A 19,406-nucleotide genomic window follows, 5' to 3' on the forward strand; every position below is an offset into this window, starting at 1 on the left:
CAGCACCACGTTGCAACCGCTGGCGCAATGTCGACCTACCTGTACTTCCAATCCAGCTTGCTCTTGTGCAGATACAGCGACAGAATAGGCACGTCTGAGATCTCGGTCTCGTGGCCTCCCGCCTCCAGCAGCAACACCTTCCAGCCGCCAATCTCCGAAAGCCGCGAGGCGACGACAGCACCAGCCGACCCTGCCCCGACCACGATGAAGTCATACTCCCGGTCCACGTCGGGCACATTGAACGGCCGGTTCTCCGGATCGAACAGATCGTAGTTGTAGTACGCGAGCGACGCTATCAGGATGGGCACGATGGCCAGCTTGCCGACGCCGACGACAGCCGTCGCCGCACTGATGGCCGCCCCGACCGCAGTCGTAATGGAGGCGGCAACTGGCGTCGCCTTTAAGGCCGCCCCCGCCAGCAGGGGGACGAGTTTCGCGAATGCGACTGCCATTTGGTAGTCCTAACCTCCCTAATGAGGGTTCTTCGAGGAACTATAATCTTCACACCGTCTACACCGTATATCTTCAGAGGGTCCTTCCAATCCGTGGCCTACGATTTCTGCCTCACATCATTCACTTTCCACCAAAAATTTGGATGACTCGCGCAGTTCCCTCTTGCGGTTGGTTTTGCCTTTTCCTGCACACAAACGACACACTTCCGCTCGATTGATCTCGCTAGTATCGCTCGCACGCGGCGTCTCGATCGCGTGAACTAAATCGCACCCAGTAGCTCCGGGTGTGCGCACTTTCACCAATTTTCCACTCGCATCGTTGTCCACTTTCTGCCAGGCGGGAAATAAAAACCCCCAAAACCAATTCGCCGCGATTTATGATGTTTTCTTTCGGATGCGTTTTTGCGGCGTTTTGTGTGTGTGGTGGTTTTTTTTTTTGTTCGGATTGGTTTTCCCTTTTTTCACCAACTGCTCGCACTTTAGGAATTTCACTAGTTCCGGCTATGCCATGGCCTTAGCCAAACTATTTATTTGCCGTTATTGCATGCCCAACGTCCGGGAAATGTTCATGGTTGGGAAATGGCTTCTTTCACGAAGGACGAAGGAAGAGTTCTTTCAGGGGTTGAGAAAACTTAATTCAAGACCTTCGCCTGTGGGGAATTTAAGACCCTGCTTCACGGAACCGAACTCCTTATGTCCTATACCGCGATCGTACGTGCGAACGAAATATATCGACCGATCGCGCCGATCGACGAAAGTAGACTGATCGAGTCCGCACGAGGCAGCACGTGGATTATGCAATTTTGGAGTGCTGCTGCGGTTGAGCTGCTGCGTCGAGCATGGAAACCCGTGTTGGTGGTGGTGGTGGTGGTGGTGGTGGTGGTGGTACTCTTGGCGGTCGTTTCGGTGCGGTGTTGTTTGATCGGGGCAAGCAAAATAGCAAACTCGCCGAGCGGGACGACGACGTTGATGATAATGCCGTTCGAGCGCGCCTGATGATCGCGGCGATGATTGCCTTCGCGTCCGGCGGGCCGACATTGTTGATTCGCGCCTCGAGCCCTCGAGCAACCGCTTCGGCAACGGCAGGCTCGGGGTTGCCGTGACACGGACGACAACACATCATGCGTCACGCAAACATATACACCAAACCGTGTCGTGCACATTTCACGGCATCCCCCTGCCTCATAGAATGGGGAGGCTTTCTAGGTTTTTAGCGCCGGGTGTGCCTTACCGTTGGGGACCCACACAAGGAAGCCGTGGCAAAGGGGAAGGGAGTTTTCTTTCTCTTTTGCTAGAACCACGCTGTGGTTGAGATGATTTTCGAGCGCAACGGAAAAACGCCAGCTGATCCGCCATAGCAAACAACAACGATGATGATGATGATGATAGGTACATGTGTATTGGATCGAGAGAAGCTGGCTTCTTGTGTGTGTGTAGTCGTGAGGATCGGAAAACACCAACCACTTCTTGGCGGTAGTCTTTCCTACACTCCATTGCTTCACGTGCACTGGAGTGTTTGCCTTCGGTGCGGTGATGCTTTTCGCTCTCGACGACGCTGTACAGGGACAAACGCCAATGCTTCTCATTTCCTTTCTAGGTTAAGTTCAAACCGTACGAACTGCAGTGAAATTAATTGGATTTGAGATTGACTCACTTGACGCACCAAGAAATCCAATCTATCTGCCAAAATTAATTTGATTCAGATGGGACACGACGTTTTATGTTTGGGAAAACTTCAAGAACACACCATGTGTCTTTCAAACTGCCGTTTTTTTTTTGTTTTGCTGCACACCCAACAGGTGCACTTCCCCGTTGTGTACTGTCTTTTCCGCTTCCTACTTGTACCGCGCCATGTGTTCATTGAAACAAATCCTTCGGCTCTTGGGAAGCGCTTTAAAGACTTCCCTTTCGACCGGTGGCCGAGTTTTTGCACCCGAAAAAAAGGGCTACATGAAGGAGCTACTACTCTTCGGGCGTTTGGTACCACGTTGCGTGCGGAAGAAAAGTGTATATTGGTTTTTCTCTTCTTTCTTTTGCCGGTACATGGCTGCTCAATGCGGACTTCTTCGTTCGTTCCGCATTATTTCACCTTGTTTCCGGCGCCCTGTTGGAAGCGTTCGAGTTGGAAGCATGTCGAGTGGGTTGTGTGGTAAATTCTCAGCCTTTCGTAAATTAAAATATGCAACACTTGCCCCAACTTGCGGCTGTGTGGGCGCGCGTGTTTTTGGGTTTATCCATTTTTTTCCGGTACCCTTACCGAACTGTGCAAACCAAGGAAGGTCATATGCGGAGCTGGCCGGCGGTTCGATTGATTTATCGTAGCATAATCGAATTGTTCCGGGCAGGCCTTCCTGATGGGCGCCGACATATACAGACACACACGGTCTTTCGGTCTGAAATCCTTAACACGGAGGGCTTGCGAAGGAAATCCATCCGACTCAATGCAACAGCTTTGCGCGCCGTGCGAACGAAATGTTCCGCTTCCCTGAACGAACCGGCGGGACCTTCCGGCCGATCCGATTGGCCTTTCCCGGCCCATCGGAGCATTTGTTTGCTTCGGTTTTACGCTCAGCAAACGATGAAATGAAAACCGCCGAAAGTTATGTGTTGTCTTTGGGCGTGCGGCCTTTCCTCGTGCGTGCCACACCAATGTGTATCTTCGATGGGTATGGTGTTTCATTCGCTTTTCGGCTCCATTTTTCGGCGATCGACCGGTGCGGCAACAATCGAATCAATCAATTTTTCGTTCATCGCTGCCCCCCGGCACCACCTCGTGTTGAAGGCGTCGAAGACGATGAAATTGACCTTCACCGAGATCTCGCCCGGGCCGCGGTCGTTCCGTTTGATTCGATAATCGAGTGAAGCTGCACCCGCCGTTGGTGGTGGGTTGGGTGTTTGGTGAGAGCTGGGGCAGCGGAGGGAAAGGGGGCAACGCTAAACAGCGATCGATACGCTCAATCGGTTGGCTTGTCATCATGACGACAATTAATGCACGGCCAACCTTGGCAGCTAAGCTGCATTTTTATGGTGGTGATTCGATTTCTCGGGTTTTCGGGAGATTTTTCCTTTTTTTTTCTTGCACTTGATTTTTTTTTTGCATATTTCGTCGAAAAACCTAATGCAAGCCAACTCAATGGTTCGCTCTTTATTTATTTTTATTTTTTGCAGAAGTTGACCTTTTTGGGATGTTTTAAGCTAACGAAACTACAAACAGGTTTTTCCCTTGGCTGGTGATATTGACCGTGTTGTGCTGACATTCGAAAGTGACTGCTATCGGCTACGTTTTTCGGACGAATTCATCTTCGCGCGCTGTAAATATCAGCACATAGTAAATGTTTTATCGCTGAACTTTACCCATCATTTATTTACCCGAAACCGTCGACATTCACTTTACCTTTTAATCTCGACCAAATTTAGCATCGAATTGAAATGCTCTCAGTGTTTACATATTTGTACAACATTTTTCGCTAGCCTCGGTTTCACGATCTTATCCAATCGCATTAAATAATAACCCACACACACACACACACCGATTCGGTTGGGATAGGTTACGATGGAACATCTTTACTTTTATCGTACGCCCGGCCATCTCTGCGATGGAAAGTACCCCAACCCCCGGCGGCTTCGGATTGCACTATCGCGTCATGCACGGTGTGACTATTTTGGGTAAATGCAACAACCGGTTGGCGTTGGCTTGCTGTTGCACTCTCGTCCCGCTTTTGCAGTGCTCGAGGGTGTAAAAGCGGTTGCAATGGTGTGTCCAGCAAGAGTCGGCCAGCCGTCGGTTTCGTGGACGTTGTTCGTTGCACTGCCGTGTAACTCTAGAAACTAGCACCTTCAACTCGACGTTGTTCCTTACGCAGTCTGGTATTACATGTGGTGCTCCTCATTCGCTCGATAGCTGTAGGCCATTTTGTGACAAAAATTTGCTACCTGATTTGAGCCAGCATACTTACGACCGGCTGTTAATGTTATACAATCTGTACTAGTTTCTGTGGGATCGATCTTAGTTATGGTGAAAGTACCACACTGTTGCATAGTCATTAGTGAAATCAGCTGCAATTTATCTAATAAGATATTTTTATTCATTCTACTTACAGGTAATTTGACTCTTCCAGCCATGAAACTGTCATGTTTATTCTTGGAACGGGTAATATTGATAAAGCAATTTATTTAATTGCAATTATTACAGTAATTTAAAATCATTAAGAATGCAGAAATTAAATTTGGCCTAAAATTTTCAATTACATATCTCACAAATGTTATGTTTCGCTGTACTTTACCGAAGATTACGTTTGTCCAACCATTTCCCCGACGCATGAAATACATTGTTTTGTATTTCATGCGAATAACATCGTAAAATTTCTTTCGTTTGTTTTACGCATACAAATCGGAAGTTAAGTAACGCAACAGTGTCTTATGCGATGGAATGTTGTGGAGCAAGCCGAATTACTTTCTCCCCGTTCAAGGCTTATCAGCATGACATCAGTAAAACCGATGGGAATATTTTATGAACCATTTAACGGCACCCAGCGCAAGTTCAACATTGGTTCGGCTTTGTTGATATTGAGCCTTAGAGCTAATTGTCAATTCCATTGGTATCCTGTTTGTAGAAGTTATGTAAAAGTTTTCGTTTGAATGTTTAAAAAAAAATGCTATACATTCGTTCTTTCATAACAAAAGACCTAGACGAATATTTCCATGACATGCATGCCGTTTAGAACAATATTTTATCAAATTATTCCATGTGCGTCGATGCTTGCATACTTTTAGGGGCCTTGCTGGTGCGCGCTTCGAGCTGAATTTGATTATCTAATTTCGAAAGCAGTCCTCTTTCATCAGACCATTTCTGTTTTCTCCAAGATTATCCTTGCTGTTTTACTCCAAGTTCTGCCAGATCATTAGCTAAAAACTACATCCATAGGAAACCTCATATTACTCGTACTCTCGCTTGATAAAATCAGATCCCATTTCACCGATCATGATAGTGGGCGCGTTCGTGTTTCCACTGACCACCATCGGCATAATACTAGCGTCGATTACTCGAAGACCACGGATGCCTTTCACGCGTAGCCTCGAATCAACGACCGCTTCCGGGTCGGTAGAAGGTCCCATCTTCGCCGTTCCGACGGGATGATACGCGGTGATGGTCATGTGGCGCACGTAGCACTCCCAGTACTCATCCGTATCGTACTCCAGCTGTTGGCAATCCGGAATGTTTACCCGATGTAGACTCCCCCTGTTTGTGCGGAACGCGTTCGTTCCCAGCAGCTCTTGTTGGATGCGAATAGCACGGATTAATAGTTGGAGGTCGTCCTCATTCCCGAAATAGTTCGCATCAATCAAGGGATGCATCCGGGGATCGGCACTGGCCAGGCTGATCTTTCCTCTTGATTTTATATTAAGCGCAATAATGTACGAACAAAGCACCGATGCCTCCCGCTCAGCCTCCATCAGGGAGTCGCTTATTGGTCGAATATACTCAAAATTTCTGCTCTGTTGGCCGATGGATCCTTCTCCCTTTGGAAAAATAACATTTACAACTTGCGCATCCGGGTAGTGGTCGCTGGCATTTGCTGTGTTGAAGAACTCCATCGTGTCCAGGTAGCGGTAATTTCCTATGCCTCGACTGCGGTTTTTCAACGTAAACTCGTATAGAGCATCGATTTCATTAAACTTCCAGAACGTGTTATTACCGTCCTGGCGCAGATTGGGAAATTTGAAAAACAACGGCACCGCCACATGATCCTGCAAGTTTCCTCCAACACTCAGGTTCACTTTAGGTGGGATATTGAATTGCTCCAGCTCCTCGGTTCGACCAATTCCAGAGAGCATGAGCAGCTGGGGTGTGTTGATTGATCCTGCTGCAACAATGACTTCCTTGCTCGCTACAGCAATCATCCGTATTTTGTTTTGCAAAACAAAACTCACCCCAGTAGCGATATTGCTTTCATCAACGAGAACTTTTTCCACCATTGCATGCTTGATGACGTGCAGATTAAACCGGTTCTTAATCGGTGCGAGGAACGCCTTCGCTGGACTGCACCGAGTCGCACCGATCATCGTAAACTGAGTGCTGCCGTATCCAATGTGCCGATCTTGGTTAAAATCTGGAATCCATGTCTTCTTTAACTCGACCGCTGCCTGTCGCAATATCTGGTTCAATTCCGTATCATCCACAGGCTGTTCGATGTTCAGATAACCCCCGGTGCGATGGTACCTGGACCCATTTCCACGAACGAGCTCCGGTACGTTCATATTTTCCGACTTTTTAAAGTACTCCAAGACATCCTCCCAGCCCCACTCGGGATTTCCCAGATCCTTCCAGCGGTCATAATCTCGCCGATTTCCTCGCACGTACTGCATTCCGTTTATGGCACCGGAACCTCCAAGCGTGCGTCCGCGGGGCCAGAATGTTCCATTTCTCAGACCCAGACTAGCTCTACTCGACCGTTGCACATGGTACGCCCAATCGACTGCGCTGTGTTGAAGAGTTCCCGACATGGATGCTATCTGTAGAAGAGTTATTTTAGAACATGGCAGATTACATGGAACGAATTTTGCTATATATGTGTTATTTTTTATTGTGGTTACCCGTAGACGATTGCGTGACGCGTCTGTGTGCATTGTGTTGTTCTTCAACCTTTTTCTTTTTTTTTGCAATCCCTTCCTTAAACTTCCTCAATCCAACGCGTTTTGCTTCACTGAACATCGTCTATGTCAGGGCTACTTTTATTGTGAGCCGTTTAAGACAGCTCTCGGTCGTCACGAAGACCTAGATACTACCAGATTCCATTGACCGTGGGCTTCATTTGCAATTTAACTTAGTAAATGCCACTTTTTTTTATTCTGCTCCCAGTTTCTGCTGCTTGTATTCCACATAACATACCAGAAGTATTATATAATTATAATTCCTTGAATAAAATTGTATACTCTTTTATTATTAGTTGCTCTAGTCTGGAACCATAGACAGCAATATATCATTTTCTATACAACTAAAGCAATGCTAATAATATTCAATGCTTACGTACATGTTATTGGTTTCTTTTCGTCGAAGTTTCGCGAAGAAAACAATCAACTAATACCGTATCTAATACTTACTTCCGACTCGATCGGAGGATCTCCGCCGGCCTCGAGCAGCAGCACCTTCCACGCTGGGTTCTCCGACAACCGATTGGCCACCACAGACCCGGCCGAGCCAGCGCCAACGATCACAAAGTCGTACTCATCCAACCCCTGCTCAAGGGCGGTTGGGCCATAATCCTTGGGCCACATGTCCGGAGGAGAGATCGTGCACTGCGCCGCCAGGATCGTTCGCACCAGTAGCGTAAACAGCTGGTTGGCCGGACCCAGACTCTGTGAGGCACACTGGCCGTTCAAGAGTGGCTCCATTCTTAGAAGATTCGTTTGCTTCCGACTGTTGATCCGCAGTTGGTTCAACTGTTGATCCGACGTTCTACGCTATTGTTGTTATACTAAACTCCTTCACGTGCAGGCAGTTCGTTTTTATCAGCATGCAAGCCGATCGATACTGATGTTGGTGGAGGTTATGCACAAAGTGGGACGCTTTCAAATACCTACAAGTCTGTCAGGTATTAATAAAATGACCTCTTAGCGATTACATCGTCATGGATTTTCTGTCTTTTTTTTCTAAATCGTCATCTTTTTACCAAGTTTAAATAAAAAAAAAAAATCGTCATTTTTATTTGTTTTTTCGATCTCAAGCTTTTTTTGAATTTTTATGTACAGATGCGATATTCACGACAGAGGGTTTGCGTTTTTCTTATAGAACAGTTTTCCAAATGTTTTATCACCGATCAAGTAATAATTGTACAATTCAAAATAGGCGAGGCTTAACTTATTTGGGAATCTTTTCAACACGTTTTGTCATGAAAATAACACAACACCGAAAAACATTATAATGCCTTACTTTGCGCATAGTAGTCAAGTTTATTTTCATCAAATTCAAAGTTCGGTATGAGCGTTCGGAGCGTCATTCATACCGTGATCCTCTTTTATCAAATCAGATCCTTTCTCGCCGATCATGATGGTTGGTGCGTTCGTGTTACCGCTCACAATGTCCGGCATGATACTGGCATCGATCACGCGCAAATTTTGTACGCCTCGCACTTTCAGCCTCGAATCCACCACGGCCTCTGCGTCTCCATCCGGACCCATCTTGGCCGTGCTCGTCGGATGGTAGATGGTGGTGGACATATAGCGAGTGTAGCACTCCCAATAGCTATCCGAATCGTACTCCAGCCGGTCGCATTCTTCAATCTCCAGATGCAAGTCCTTCAGCTCGTGGTAGCTAAAGTTCTCGGTATCGAGCAGCTTGCGGAAGTGTCTGATACCTCTGATGAGCGTTTTCACATCGCGCTGGTCATCTAAGTAGTTGGCGTTGATAATCGGCGCATCGTGCGGATTGGCGGAACGCAGCTTTATCGAACCCTTCGACTTGGGATTGAGTAGCGTAACCAGCACCGTAAGAATTTCCGATTTCTGGTTTTGCTTTATAATCTGAGCGGCAATGTTGTCGTTCCAACCGAGCGATTGCGTAATCTTCTCAATGTTGGGCGTCTTCCACAAGTAGAGCATATGGTGGTACTGTATGTCGGGGAACTTGGCGGTTGGACTCACGGTATTGACAAAGCCCAACAGATCCGTTGCGGAAACCGATCCGAATGATCCCAGTCCGTACCGGAAATAGCTGTAGATGCTATCCAGCAACTCATCCATATGCTGCTCGATCGGGCGTGATCCGTGAAGCGATAGGAACAGCGGAACTATCACATGATCCTGTAGGTTCTCACCTACCGACGGAATATCCTTTACCAGTGGAATGTTTAGGCGCTCTAGCTCCTCCTTTGCGCCCAAACCGGAAAGCTGTAGGATCTGGGGAGAGTTGACCGCACCAGCAGAAAGTACGACCTCCTTCTTAGCCACCACCTTCAGTCCTTCATTGTCGGGCAAATCGAATGTCACTCCTGTGGCGGTGGTTCCCTCGAAGTTAATCTTCGTAACGTGCGCATTCTTGACGATGTGTAGATTGGGCCGCTCTTTCGCGCTGTTCAAGAACGCCTTGGCCGTGCTCCACCGTTTCCCCTTGTGCACCGTACCCTGGGCCACATTGTACCCGATGTACTCGTCGCTGTTGATATCCATGATCTCGTGTATGCCCAGCTCAAACGCCGCCTCCGTTATCACCAGCTTCGTCATTTCGGTCGACATGAACGAGTTCACCTTCAGCAGCCCGCCGGTCGAATGGTACTCACCCTTCTCCTGAATCAAATGCTGCGCCCCGTTATCCTCCGACTTCTTGAAGTACTCCAGCACGCTCTTCCAGTCCCAGCCGGGATTGCCCTGTTCCGCCCATCGGTCATAGTCCCGGCTGTTGCCTCGGACGTACAACATGATGTTGTTGCTGCTGCAACCCCCCAACATTTTACCACGCGGCCAGTAGCTTCCATCCTTGTACGCCTTGCTAGCGCTCGAACTTTTCTCAGCGTAATAATTCCACACGTGCGAGCTATTCATCATACTGAACGCCAGATAAGGGACCTAATTGGTGTAAGATAGTGCCGGTAATTTTGTTTTTTTTTTACATACAAATGTTTGCACAATATTTTGATTCTCACAATACGCCACAACAATCAAGCAGAAAAGAAAAACAAACAAAAACAGAATGGATAGGCGATTTAATGAAAACATTTATTTAGACATCCAAAGTATGCAAATTTATGAAATGTTAAATGGATGGCTGCTCAAAAAGGAGTATTTGAAAAGGAAGTATGTGAATGAGAGAGTTACCGAGTATATCAAATCTTTTTGTTCGTGATTGCTCAATAGTTTCATTTTAAAAGGTTTGAAGTTCCTCAAATTAATTAATATTTAAGTAATCATTTTTGATTGCCAGTGTCTCCCGGAGTGTAATTGCTATCGTTGCTTTTTGCCAGCTGACATGATTTTTAAATTGTTGTTACGTCAAAATAGAACAACGTAAACACAAAAGCTGTAATAGCTACAAACGTGTACTAAAAACAGCATGGCCTACTAGAAAAACACTGCTGAAACAAGCGTGGCAGTCAAAGTGTTAAAGCTCAGTATGTTTAGCCTCAGCACCCCAGTCTTCTTTGATCATGTCCGAAGCCTTCTCTCCAATCATCATGATCGGCGCGTTGGTATTACCGGACACAATATTTGGCATAACGCTACCATCAACGACACGCAGCCCTTCCATACCCTTTACGCGCAGTCTCGGGTCGACCACAGCTTCCGGGTCCGTATCTGGGCCCATTTTGGCTGTACCGACCGGATGATAGAGCGTGAGGGTCATGACACGCGCGTAACATTCCCAGTACTCATCGCTGTCGTACGGCAGCTGATCGCACTCGGCAATCTTGATCCTATGAAGCTCACCCTCGTGCTCGTTGAACGTAGGTGTGTCCAAGAGCTTCTTGATATGGCGAATACCGCGTAGAACCCCTGCCACATCATCCTGGTGCTCGAGGTAGCCGCTCACAATTTTCGGTGGATTGAACTCGTTGAAGTCGTCCGTGTTAAGCGTGACGCGTCCCTTCGACTTAGGATTCAGTAGTATTGTGATGGCCATCACGACGTCCGCTTCCGTGGCCGCCTCCAGCATGGACTGAGAAATCTCCTCGGTGTAGCCGACCTTGTCAGAGAACAGCACCGACTTGCCGGAACCCTTTTCAAACTGGAAGAAGTGATACTCGATGTCCGGGAAGGGATCCGTCGGGAGACGCGTGTTTACGAACCCGGTCACACTGGTCACGCCGTGTCCGGCCATCGGTCCCGAGCGGGTCATGATGTACTGGAACATGTTCTTGGCCAGCTCCTGCTGCAGGTTGTAATTTTGAGCCGTCGATTTGTGGAACTTAAAGAGCACCGGCACGAACAGATGATCCTGGAGGTTTTCCCCCACCGGTAGGTCCGCCACCAGAGGGATGTTAACGCTGCTCAGGAGCGACTTCGGCCCGATACCGGAGCGCTGCAGGATGTGCGGCGTGTTGATCGCACCCGCCGCCAAGATTATCTCTCGACGGGCATGTGCCACCTTCAGCACCTTGTTGTCGATCAGGAAATTCACGTACTTGAACCGCTTGGTGGATGGATCCTGCTCCACCGTAACGACCACTGCGTGCTTGATGACGTGCAGATTCGGGCGTTCCTTTACCGGCACCAGGAACGCCTTGGCCGGACTGCAGCGTGTACCGTTGATAATCGTCCCCTGGAGCCGGCCAAAACCAACCTGTCGCGCACCGTTAACGTCCTTGGTTCGCTCAAACCCGGCATCGTCGAACGCGGACAGAAGCATATCGGCCAGCGGATGTTCCACCTCGAAGTTGCTTACCTTCAGGTAGCCACCCTTGGCGTGGAACTTGCCACCATCGCGCCTTAACAGCTCCTCATCCTGATTGTCTTCGCTCTTCTTAAAGTACGGGAGCACCTCCTTCCATCCCCAGCCCGGATTGCCGAGCTCCTCCCAGCTGTCGTAGTCGCGAGAATTACCGCGCACGTACAGCATGGCGTTAATGGCACCACAACCACCGAGCGTACGACCCCGCGGCCAGAAGCCTCCATCCTTCGAACCTCTGCTGGCGTGCGGGGTCCGCTCGACATAATTCTCCCAATCGGCGTCCGTTTTCTGAATGGTGAAGAATGTCTCCGGAATCTGCAAGGGGAGTCGATTTTTGTGAGCATTCGTACCGTTTGACCCAAGGATTAACATAACGCAGAGGAGAGTTGGATGTAAGAAGGAAAGTCGGGAGCATGCAAAAGGATAGCTGTATTCATTCAGTTGTTAGTCAAGGAAAGGATCAATTAATCTGGCGATGGTAGAAGTACAAGAGTTAGTCGCCTTATCATTTGGAATTTTAAGTATGAGGTTTCAAATTCGTTTTTAATTAGACAATAATTTGGGCAAGCGACTTCCAAATCTTACGCATACTCTTGTTTGATAAAATCGGAACCCATTTCACCGATCATGATAGTGGGCGCGTTCGTGTTTCCACTGACGATCAGCGGCATAATACTAGCGTCGATAACTCGAAGACCACGTAAGCCCTTCACCCGCAGCCTCGAATCGACGACCGCTTCCGGGTCGGTAGAAGGTCCCATCTTCGCCGTTCCGACGGGATGATACGTGGTTATGGTCATATGACGAACGTAGCACTCCCAGTAGTCATTCGTATCGTACTCCAACTGGTGACATCCAGGAATATCAACCCGATGTAGTTCTCCTTTATTTGTGCGGAACGCCGTCGTTTTCAGCAACTCCTGTAGCTGTCGAATAGCACGGACCAGTGTTTGCAGATCGTCTTCGTGCTCAAAATAGTTCGCCTCAATCACGGGATGCACTCGGGGATCGGCACTAGCCAAGCGTATCTTTCCTCTTGATTTCGGGTTCAGTGTCGTTATATGTGTGTAAATAACGGGTGCCTCTCGAGCGGCTTCCTCCAGGGAGTCGCGGATTGCTTTGATGTATTCAAAATTTCTAGCCAGACGGCCAACGAAGTCGTCACCCTTCGGAGCGCCCATGTTGAAAACCTGCGCATCAGGGTAGCGGTCGCTCGCGTTCACTGTGTTGAGAAAAACCATTGTATCCAGGTATTGCACGTTACCAACACCTTGGCTGCGATTTTTCAACGTAAACTCGTACAACGAATCGATCTCATTGAATGTCAAAAACATGCTGCTGGCATCCTGTTGGAGGGCGGGAAATTTGAAAAACAACGGCACCGCCACATGATCCTGCAAGTTTCCTCCGACATTCAGGTTCGCTTTGGTCGGAATATCGAATTTTTCCAGCTCCTCGGTTCGACCAATTCCAGAGAGCATGAGCAGCTGGGGTGTGTTGATCGATCCTGCTGCAACAATGACTTCCTTGCTCGCTACAGCAATCATCCGTATTTTGTTTTGCAAAACAAAGCTCACCCCAGTAGCGACGTTGCGTTCGTCGATAATGATTTTCTCCACCATTGCATGCTTGATGACGTGCAGATTAAACCGGTTCTTAATCGGTGCGAGGAACGCCTTCGCCGGGCTGAAGCGAGTCGCTCCCATAATCGTAAGCTGACTACTGCCATAGCCAACGTGTCTATCCCGATTGAAATCCGGAACCCATTCTTTCTTCAACTCTACCGCTGCCTGTCTAAGTAATTGGTTAAGCACTGGACCGCTATTAGCCTGCTCCACATTCAGATAGCCCCCGGTGCGATGGTACCTGGACCCATTGCCACGAACGAGCTCCGGTACGTTCATATTTTCCGACTTTTTAAAGTACTCCAAGACATCGTCCCAGCCCCACTCGGGATTTCCCAGATCCTTCCAGCGGTCATAATCTCGCCGATTTCCTCGTATGTACAACATCGCATTTATTGCTCCGGAACCGCCAAGCGTGCGTCCGCGGGGCCAGAACGTACCATTTCTCAGACCCAAACTAGCACTACTTGACCGTTGCACATGGTACGCCCAATCGACTGCGCTGTGTTGTAGCGAATGAGTCATTGACGGTATCTGTCGTATCGGGAAGAATAGTCAAAAGTTTACAATTTTGCCATATGTGAACACAATGTTTACTCAAACTCATCCATGACCGTGCAGTTTGTGCGTGAAATGTGTACTCCGTTCTCCGGGAGTAAAGTCCTCCAGATAAGAGACAAGTGTCTCCATTATCGTTACACAATAATCACACTTCATCACCAGTGCTTTTCAAACAACCAGTCATAAGCGCAGTGCAAATACAATCGAGTGTGCATTTGGATCCGTCTTTAAAGTTCTAGTTCCTTGTGTCATTTGACAGTGTTGTTCAGGGTGCAAGCTTCTACCCGCATCGTACAGTAATAGTTCTAGTAGTTGCCTCGGTTGTCCTCCTTCACCATGTCGGATGCCTTCTCGGCGATCATGATAGTTGGGGCGTTCGTATTGCCACTAACGATCTCCGGCATCACGCTGGCGTCCACTACGCGCAGCCCTCGGACGCCACGAACTCGCAAACGGGAATCGACCACTGCGTCGGGGTCGCCGTCCGGACCCATCTTGGCCGTCCCAATCGGATGGTACAGCGTCAAAGACATCTCCCTAGCGTAGCACTCCCAGTACGCGTCGGTGTCATAGTTCAGCTGGTTGCACGCCGTAAGATCCAACTTCAGTAACTCGGGCTGAAATGGGGCCGCTGCACGGGTGGACCAAAGCCTCTGCTGCACCCGTATCGCACCGATGAGCGCACGAACATCGTCCTGGTGGTAGAGATAACCCGCCTCGATTTTCGGTTTGTCCTGTGGGTTGGATGACTGTATCCGTACGCTTCCCCACGATTTAGGCTTGAGAAGAATGGCTAGAACAGTAACAGTGTCAGATTGCGCGTTAGCCATCGCGGGAACACGCAGAATCGTTTCGTTGATTTTCGCTACATAAAGGTAATCGTTCCTTGGGTCGGATCGCGCTGGAGCGTTATAGTGGTGGAACTGTATGTTCGGGTATGGATCGCGACGATCAAAGGTATTCACAAAGCCAACGAGTCCGCTTAAACCTTCCTCCGTTAGTGGACCAGCGCGGTCCAAAAGATACTCGAAGGTACTCTTCACCAGGCTAGAGTTCGCGGCCACGTCCCTGTTTAATTTAAAAATCAACGGCACGGCGACATGATCCTGCATCTTCCGTCCAACGGGAAGATCAGAGACCAATGTAATGTTGTACGGACTGAGATCCTTCTCACGGCCAATGCCTGACAGCATGAGCAATTGCGGTGTATTAATTACGCCAGCCGACACAATTGCTTCTCTTTTTACTTTCGCGGAGCGGATTTCGCCATTGCTGTACCTGAATTGAATCGATGATACGCGTTTTGTTTCATCGAAAAGAATTTTCGTTACCAGCGCGTTCTTGATCACTTGCAGATTGGTCCGCTGTTTGACCGGCACAAGAAAAGCCTTCGCCGGACTGCACCGTGTCGCGTTGACTATGGTGCGCTGCATGCGCCCGAAACCGATGTGTTTGTTAGCATTAAAGTCCGTCAGGACCGGGTAGCCGGCTTCTTGCACCGCTTCGAACATACGTTTCATTCCAGCCGAATCTCCTATGGCGGAAACCACCGTCAGATACCCACCGGTGCCATGATATTTTCCATCCCGTACCACTTTCGGATCGCGATTGTCCTCGGACTTGCGGAAGTACTTGAGGGCTGATTTCCAACCCCAACCCGGATTACCACGTGCTTCCCAATCATCGTAGTCTCGTGCGTTGCCCCGCATGTACACCATAGCATTCGTCGCCCCAGAACCACCCAACATTTTACCCCGTGGCCAATAGCATCCGTTTGGTGACGCACGACAAGCGCGCGCCTTCGTCGATGCTGCATAATAACTCCAATCGTATGGCGTATGTTGCAAACTCAAAAACGTAAAAGGAATCTAGAGTGGGGTAGGGAATAAGGAAATTTGAACACAAAATACGTCACAAATAGGCAAGCGAACGTAAGCGTTACATTAATAGGCGACCTTTGTGCCATCCACCACCAAAGCCAAATCGGGTGCGTTAGTTAGGAGGAAACACGCATCGTGAAGCGACCCCATGACTTACCTCCGACTCGATCGGTGGATCTCCGCCAGCCTCGAGCAGCAGCACCTTCCACTCTGGATTCTCCGACAACCGGTTGGCAACCACAGACCCTGCCGAGCCAGCGCCGACGATCACAAAGTCGTACTCATCCAACCCCTGCGCAAGGGCCGTTGGGCCATAATCCTTGGGCCACATATCCGGAGGAGAGATCGTGCACTGCGCCGCCAGGATTGTCTGCACGAGCAGCCCAAACAGCTGGTTGGCCGGTCCCAGACTCTGCGAGGCACACTGGCCGCTCATAAGAGCCTCCATCGTTGTAAGTTTCGTATCCACTGATACTACACTCGATCTGACTTGCTCGGTTTATCGTTGCGTAACTGCGTGTTGCTCGTTGTGTTGTGCTGTCAAGGCAAAGAAGGTAGACCCTTCCGATTAGCTACTGCGCAATTTAACGGCAAAAAGTAAATGAATGCAGCGTTGAACCGTTCTTTAAACTATAGCCGTTGGAGGAATCTCCACCGTTCAACGCTGCCAGAGGCACACTGCACTCCTTCTCGAGTGCGTGACTCGGTTTTATATCGTTACACACCCGGCAAGGCTGCACAGGGACGAGTGCGCATCGCAGTAGGTGAATGAAGTTTCAGTAAACACGAAATGCAAATATCCATTACCGTCATGCGTTATCTATGGCCCTCTAATCGATCAAACCGGTTTTGTGCTCGACTGTACATTACTATTATTTAAATAACCAAATTAACCTATCTTAATTTCGTTAATGTTCTTTTATGCGCTAATTCTAAATATGCTCGCTAATATTAAACTAATGGTTATTCTTTCCTCTTTCATTTCGTTCGCAGGTACGCCGAAAAACTTGAGTTTTTACGCTACGTAGACACCACATATCGCATACGCGACCCATCCAATGTCGTCCCCGAACCGCCAAAAACATCGTACACCAATGTACCTCTTCTAGATGGTGGGGTATGCTTCCTGCTTGCTGTATGTTCCCATTCCTATGGCACACCCCTGTTGTGCTTATCCGCTTTATGGTGAAGGGTTAACATCATCGTTCCTCGCTTATCAGACGGGGGTTGTAGGTAGATGTTGTACTGCCCCGGTGGTACGATAGCTCCACCATGATATAATACACCTTATCAGAAGAACTTATCATTAGCCACTGAACCGCAGCTAAGAAGTTACACGTCATTCCTGTCAGCACGTATAGATTTCTTGAATGCTGGCAAATTAAAAACGTCTTTGAAAAGGTATCTTTTCGTCGAGTTTGTTACTGCGATACCGGCAAAACAAGCGATCATGAAAAACCACGGGCGACAGTAGCTGGTTTCCGGTACTTGTAATCGTGAAGGCTAAGGCCTACCTAATGACACACCGTTTGATAAACCGGTGTCGAAAATTTTCAAAAGAAATTGCGATCCGTGCACGCCACTACACTGGTTTTTAACCCTAAATTTATTACGCGTGTCTTGGTAGGCGATCTTATGCACGCATGAATAGCAAGAAATATTGAACGGGGGCAACAATGTGATGTTTTTGTTTACCCTTTTTAACCTTGAGCCACCCGTTAGTGCAACCGTGCACAGGAAGTGCATGTTGCTACTTTGCCCTACAGTAGAACAATTTCGGCTTATCGGAATCAAACGAAAATATGCACATTGGCCAATGGATAATGAACAAGTTATCACTGCGTTAGTCATATTTCACTTGTGTTCCAAATGCTGCCAAGATGACGCACAAAAGACGGAGCCAACAATGCTATTAAACGGAAGTGTACCATCCAATATTATGTATGCCCGGAATATGAACAAAACACGCTTGCTGAACAACCACACTATTAGTGTTGAAAAATAAAACACGCCTGTTTGGAACCGACACCGCGAGCAGCAAAATCTTCCTGAGGGCAAAAGTCATTCCATTTCTATTGGCGGCGAAACCACAAACCGCCCCACACCACCACTTACCCAGAACAAAGGGGGGGCGCCCAGAATCACTACGCAGGCAGCAGTCCAATCTACTCCACTCTGACCGACGAACGGAAGCGAACTGCCGCTACTCGGCCGCCGGTATCGCGAAGACGTGAAGCTCTCTGCTCCACCGTATTCCCGGTGCCGGCGTTCGATCACTCTCCCGTTAGATGATGCAGCGGTTCTGGTTTTACGTTGTGGTAGTACCGACCGCGGACCGGCATCATTTCGCACGCTGTGTCCAACGCTGTGTTAGTAGAGGCACCGTAGCGGACGGACCGGTGTCGCATTAAGACGCGTTTAACTAGCTTCAGTTCCTCTTCCTTCTCTTGTTGTGGTCGATTTAATTATATCCCTTTATCAGCTGTACTGAAGCGCTGATTCATATTGAATTTGTATGTTGCTTTCGTTTACATATTTCTTCTTGTTTTGCATGACAGATGTTTCTCCTGTAGTTGTGAGGTAATGAAAAAACTCCGAGCTCCCATGGCAGCATCCTCTGGTTGCCCATCCATTATGTCAAATATTCACCCTTGGGTGACGTCGTTTAGGTTGTTTTTTACATTCAATGCACACTAGAACAAGATCAATACGCGTTGGGCGCGCCATAGTTCTAGTATGGTCAAACTTTGTTAGTCTTTTTCAAGATAATTTGTTAACATTGCATGTATATGATAACAGGGAGTTTATCGGGTTCAGTTTCACACCGATCATCATAGGAGCTTTTATTGCATACTGGGCAAGAAAGATCATGAATTAATAAGCCCCTTTTGGTTTGCAACGTACGAATCGTTTACAACGACTTTTCTCCAATGGTTAATTTTTATTCTTTTTTTGTGAACCACTGAACTGATTCATGTGTCCAGATCTGATGTGCCTGATTTTTCACACTCCGGCAAGTGCTGAACACACAAAGCAGGGAACACAAACAGTAAATCCATATTCGTTTGCAGATAAGGGAGAAAAGTAAACTCTTTTAAAACGTTTGAATGTCCCACAGTACGGTGTGCAATTAAATCTCTGTGTATGGACCGCTGTCAGAATGTATGGACCGTTTTTTATATGCAGTACATTATCTATATTCAACAACGTTTGTGTATGTTTTGGGTTTGCTTGCCGTTGTTGCTTTTATGGAATACTACTATTAGCTTAAATTAGATATACCTTTACCTGTAGGTCTCATGTGGTATAATACAAACCATACTGATGATAATAAATTTCTATATTAGTGTAAGTCTTCTTCTTCTTGGCGTAACGACCATCTTTGGACACCAACCCGTTAAGAGCTTACTACTCCTTTTTCCTTTGAGTCCGTGGATAGTCAGTCCTTTCGTACAGGTGGGGGGGGGGAGGGTCTAGTCTTGGTTGGGATTCGAACCCATGCCGTCGA

General features: G+C 48.0%; 3 protein-coding genes across 4 annotated transcripts in view; 1 reads left to right on the forward strand and 2 right to left on the reverse strand.

Annotated features, from left to right (window-relative positions):
- The window catches only part of LOC131259874 (glucose dehydrogenase [FAD, quinone]), a 42,054-nt gene extending 41,602 nt beyond the window's left edge, over positions 1-452 (reverse strand). Inside the window, exon 1 of the mRNA XM_058261481.1 lies at positions 40-452. Within this exon, the coding sequence (XP_058117464.1) occupies positions 40-452 (413 nt within the window). The remainder of the gene's footprint in view (positions 1-39) is intronic.
- Positions 1-19,406, forward strand: part of LOC131258994 (flotillin-2) — a 192,981-nt gene that overhangs the window by 123,565 nt on the left and 50,010 nt on the right. The gene's annotated exons all lie outside the window — the stretch shown is intronic.
- On the reverse strand, positions 10,150-18,082 carry LOC131258990 (glucose dehydrogenase [FAD, quinone]-like). Its single transcript, XM_058260397.1, has 3 exons — positions 18,014-18,082; positions 16,056-16,435; positions 10,150-12,147 (listed from the first exon to the last, which is right to left on the reverse strand). Exons 2-3 carry the CDS (start codon positions 16,344-16,346, stop codon positions 10,546-10,548), a joined length of 1,893 nt encoding a protein of 630 aa, XP_058116380.1. The 5' UTR covers positions 16,347-16,435; positions 18,014-18,082; the 3' UTR covers positions 10,150-10,545.

This window comes from Anopheles coustani, chromosome 3 (assembly GCF_943734705.1).
Source record: "Anopheles coustani chromosome 3, idAnoCousDA_361_x.2, whole genome shotgun sequence".
Classification (NCBI taxonomy): Eukaryota; Metazoa; Arthropoda; class Insecta; order Diptera; family Culicidae; genus Anopheles; species Anopheles coustani.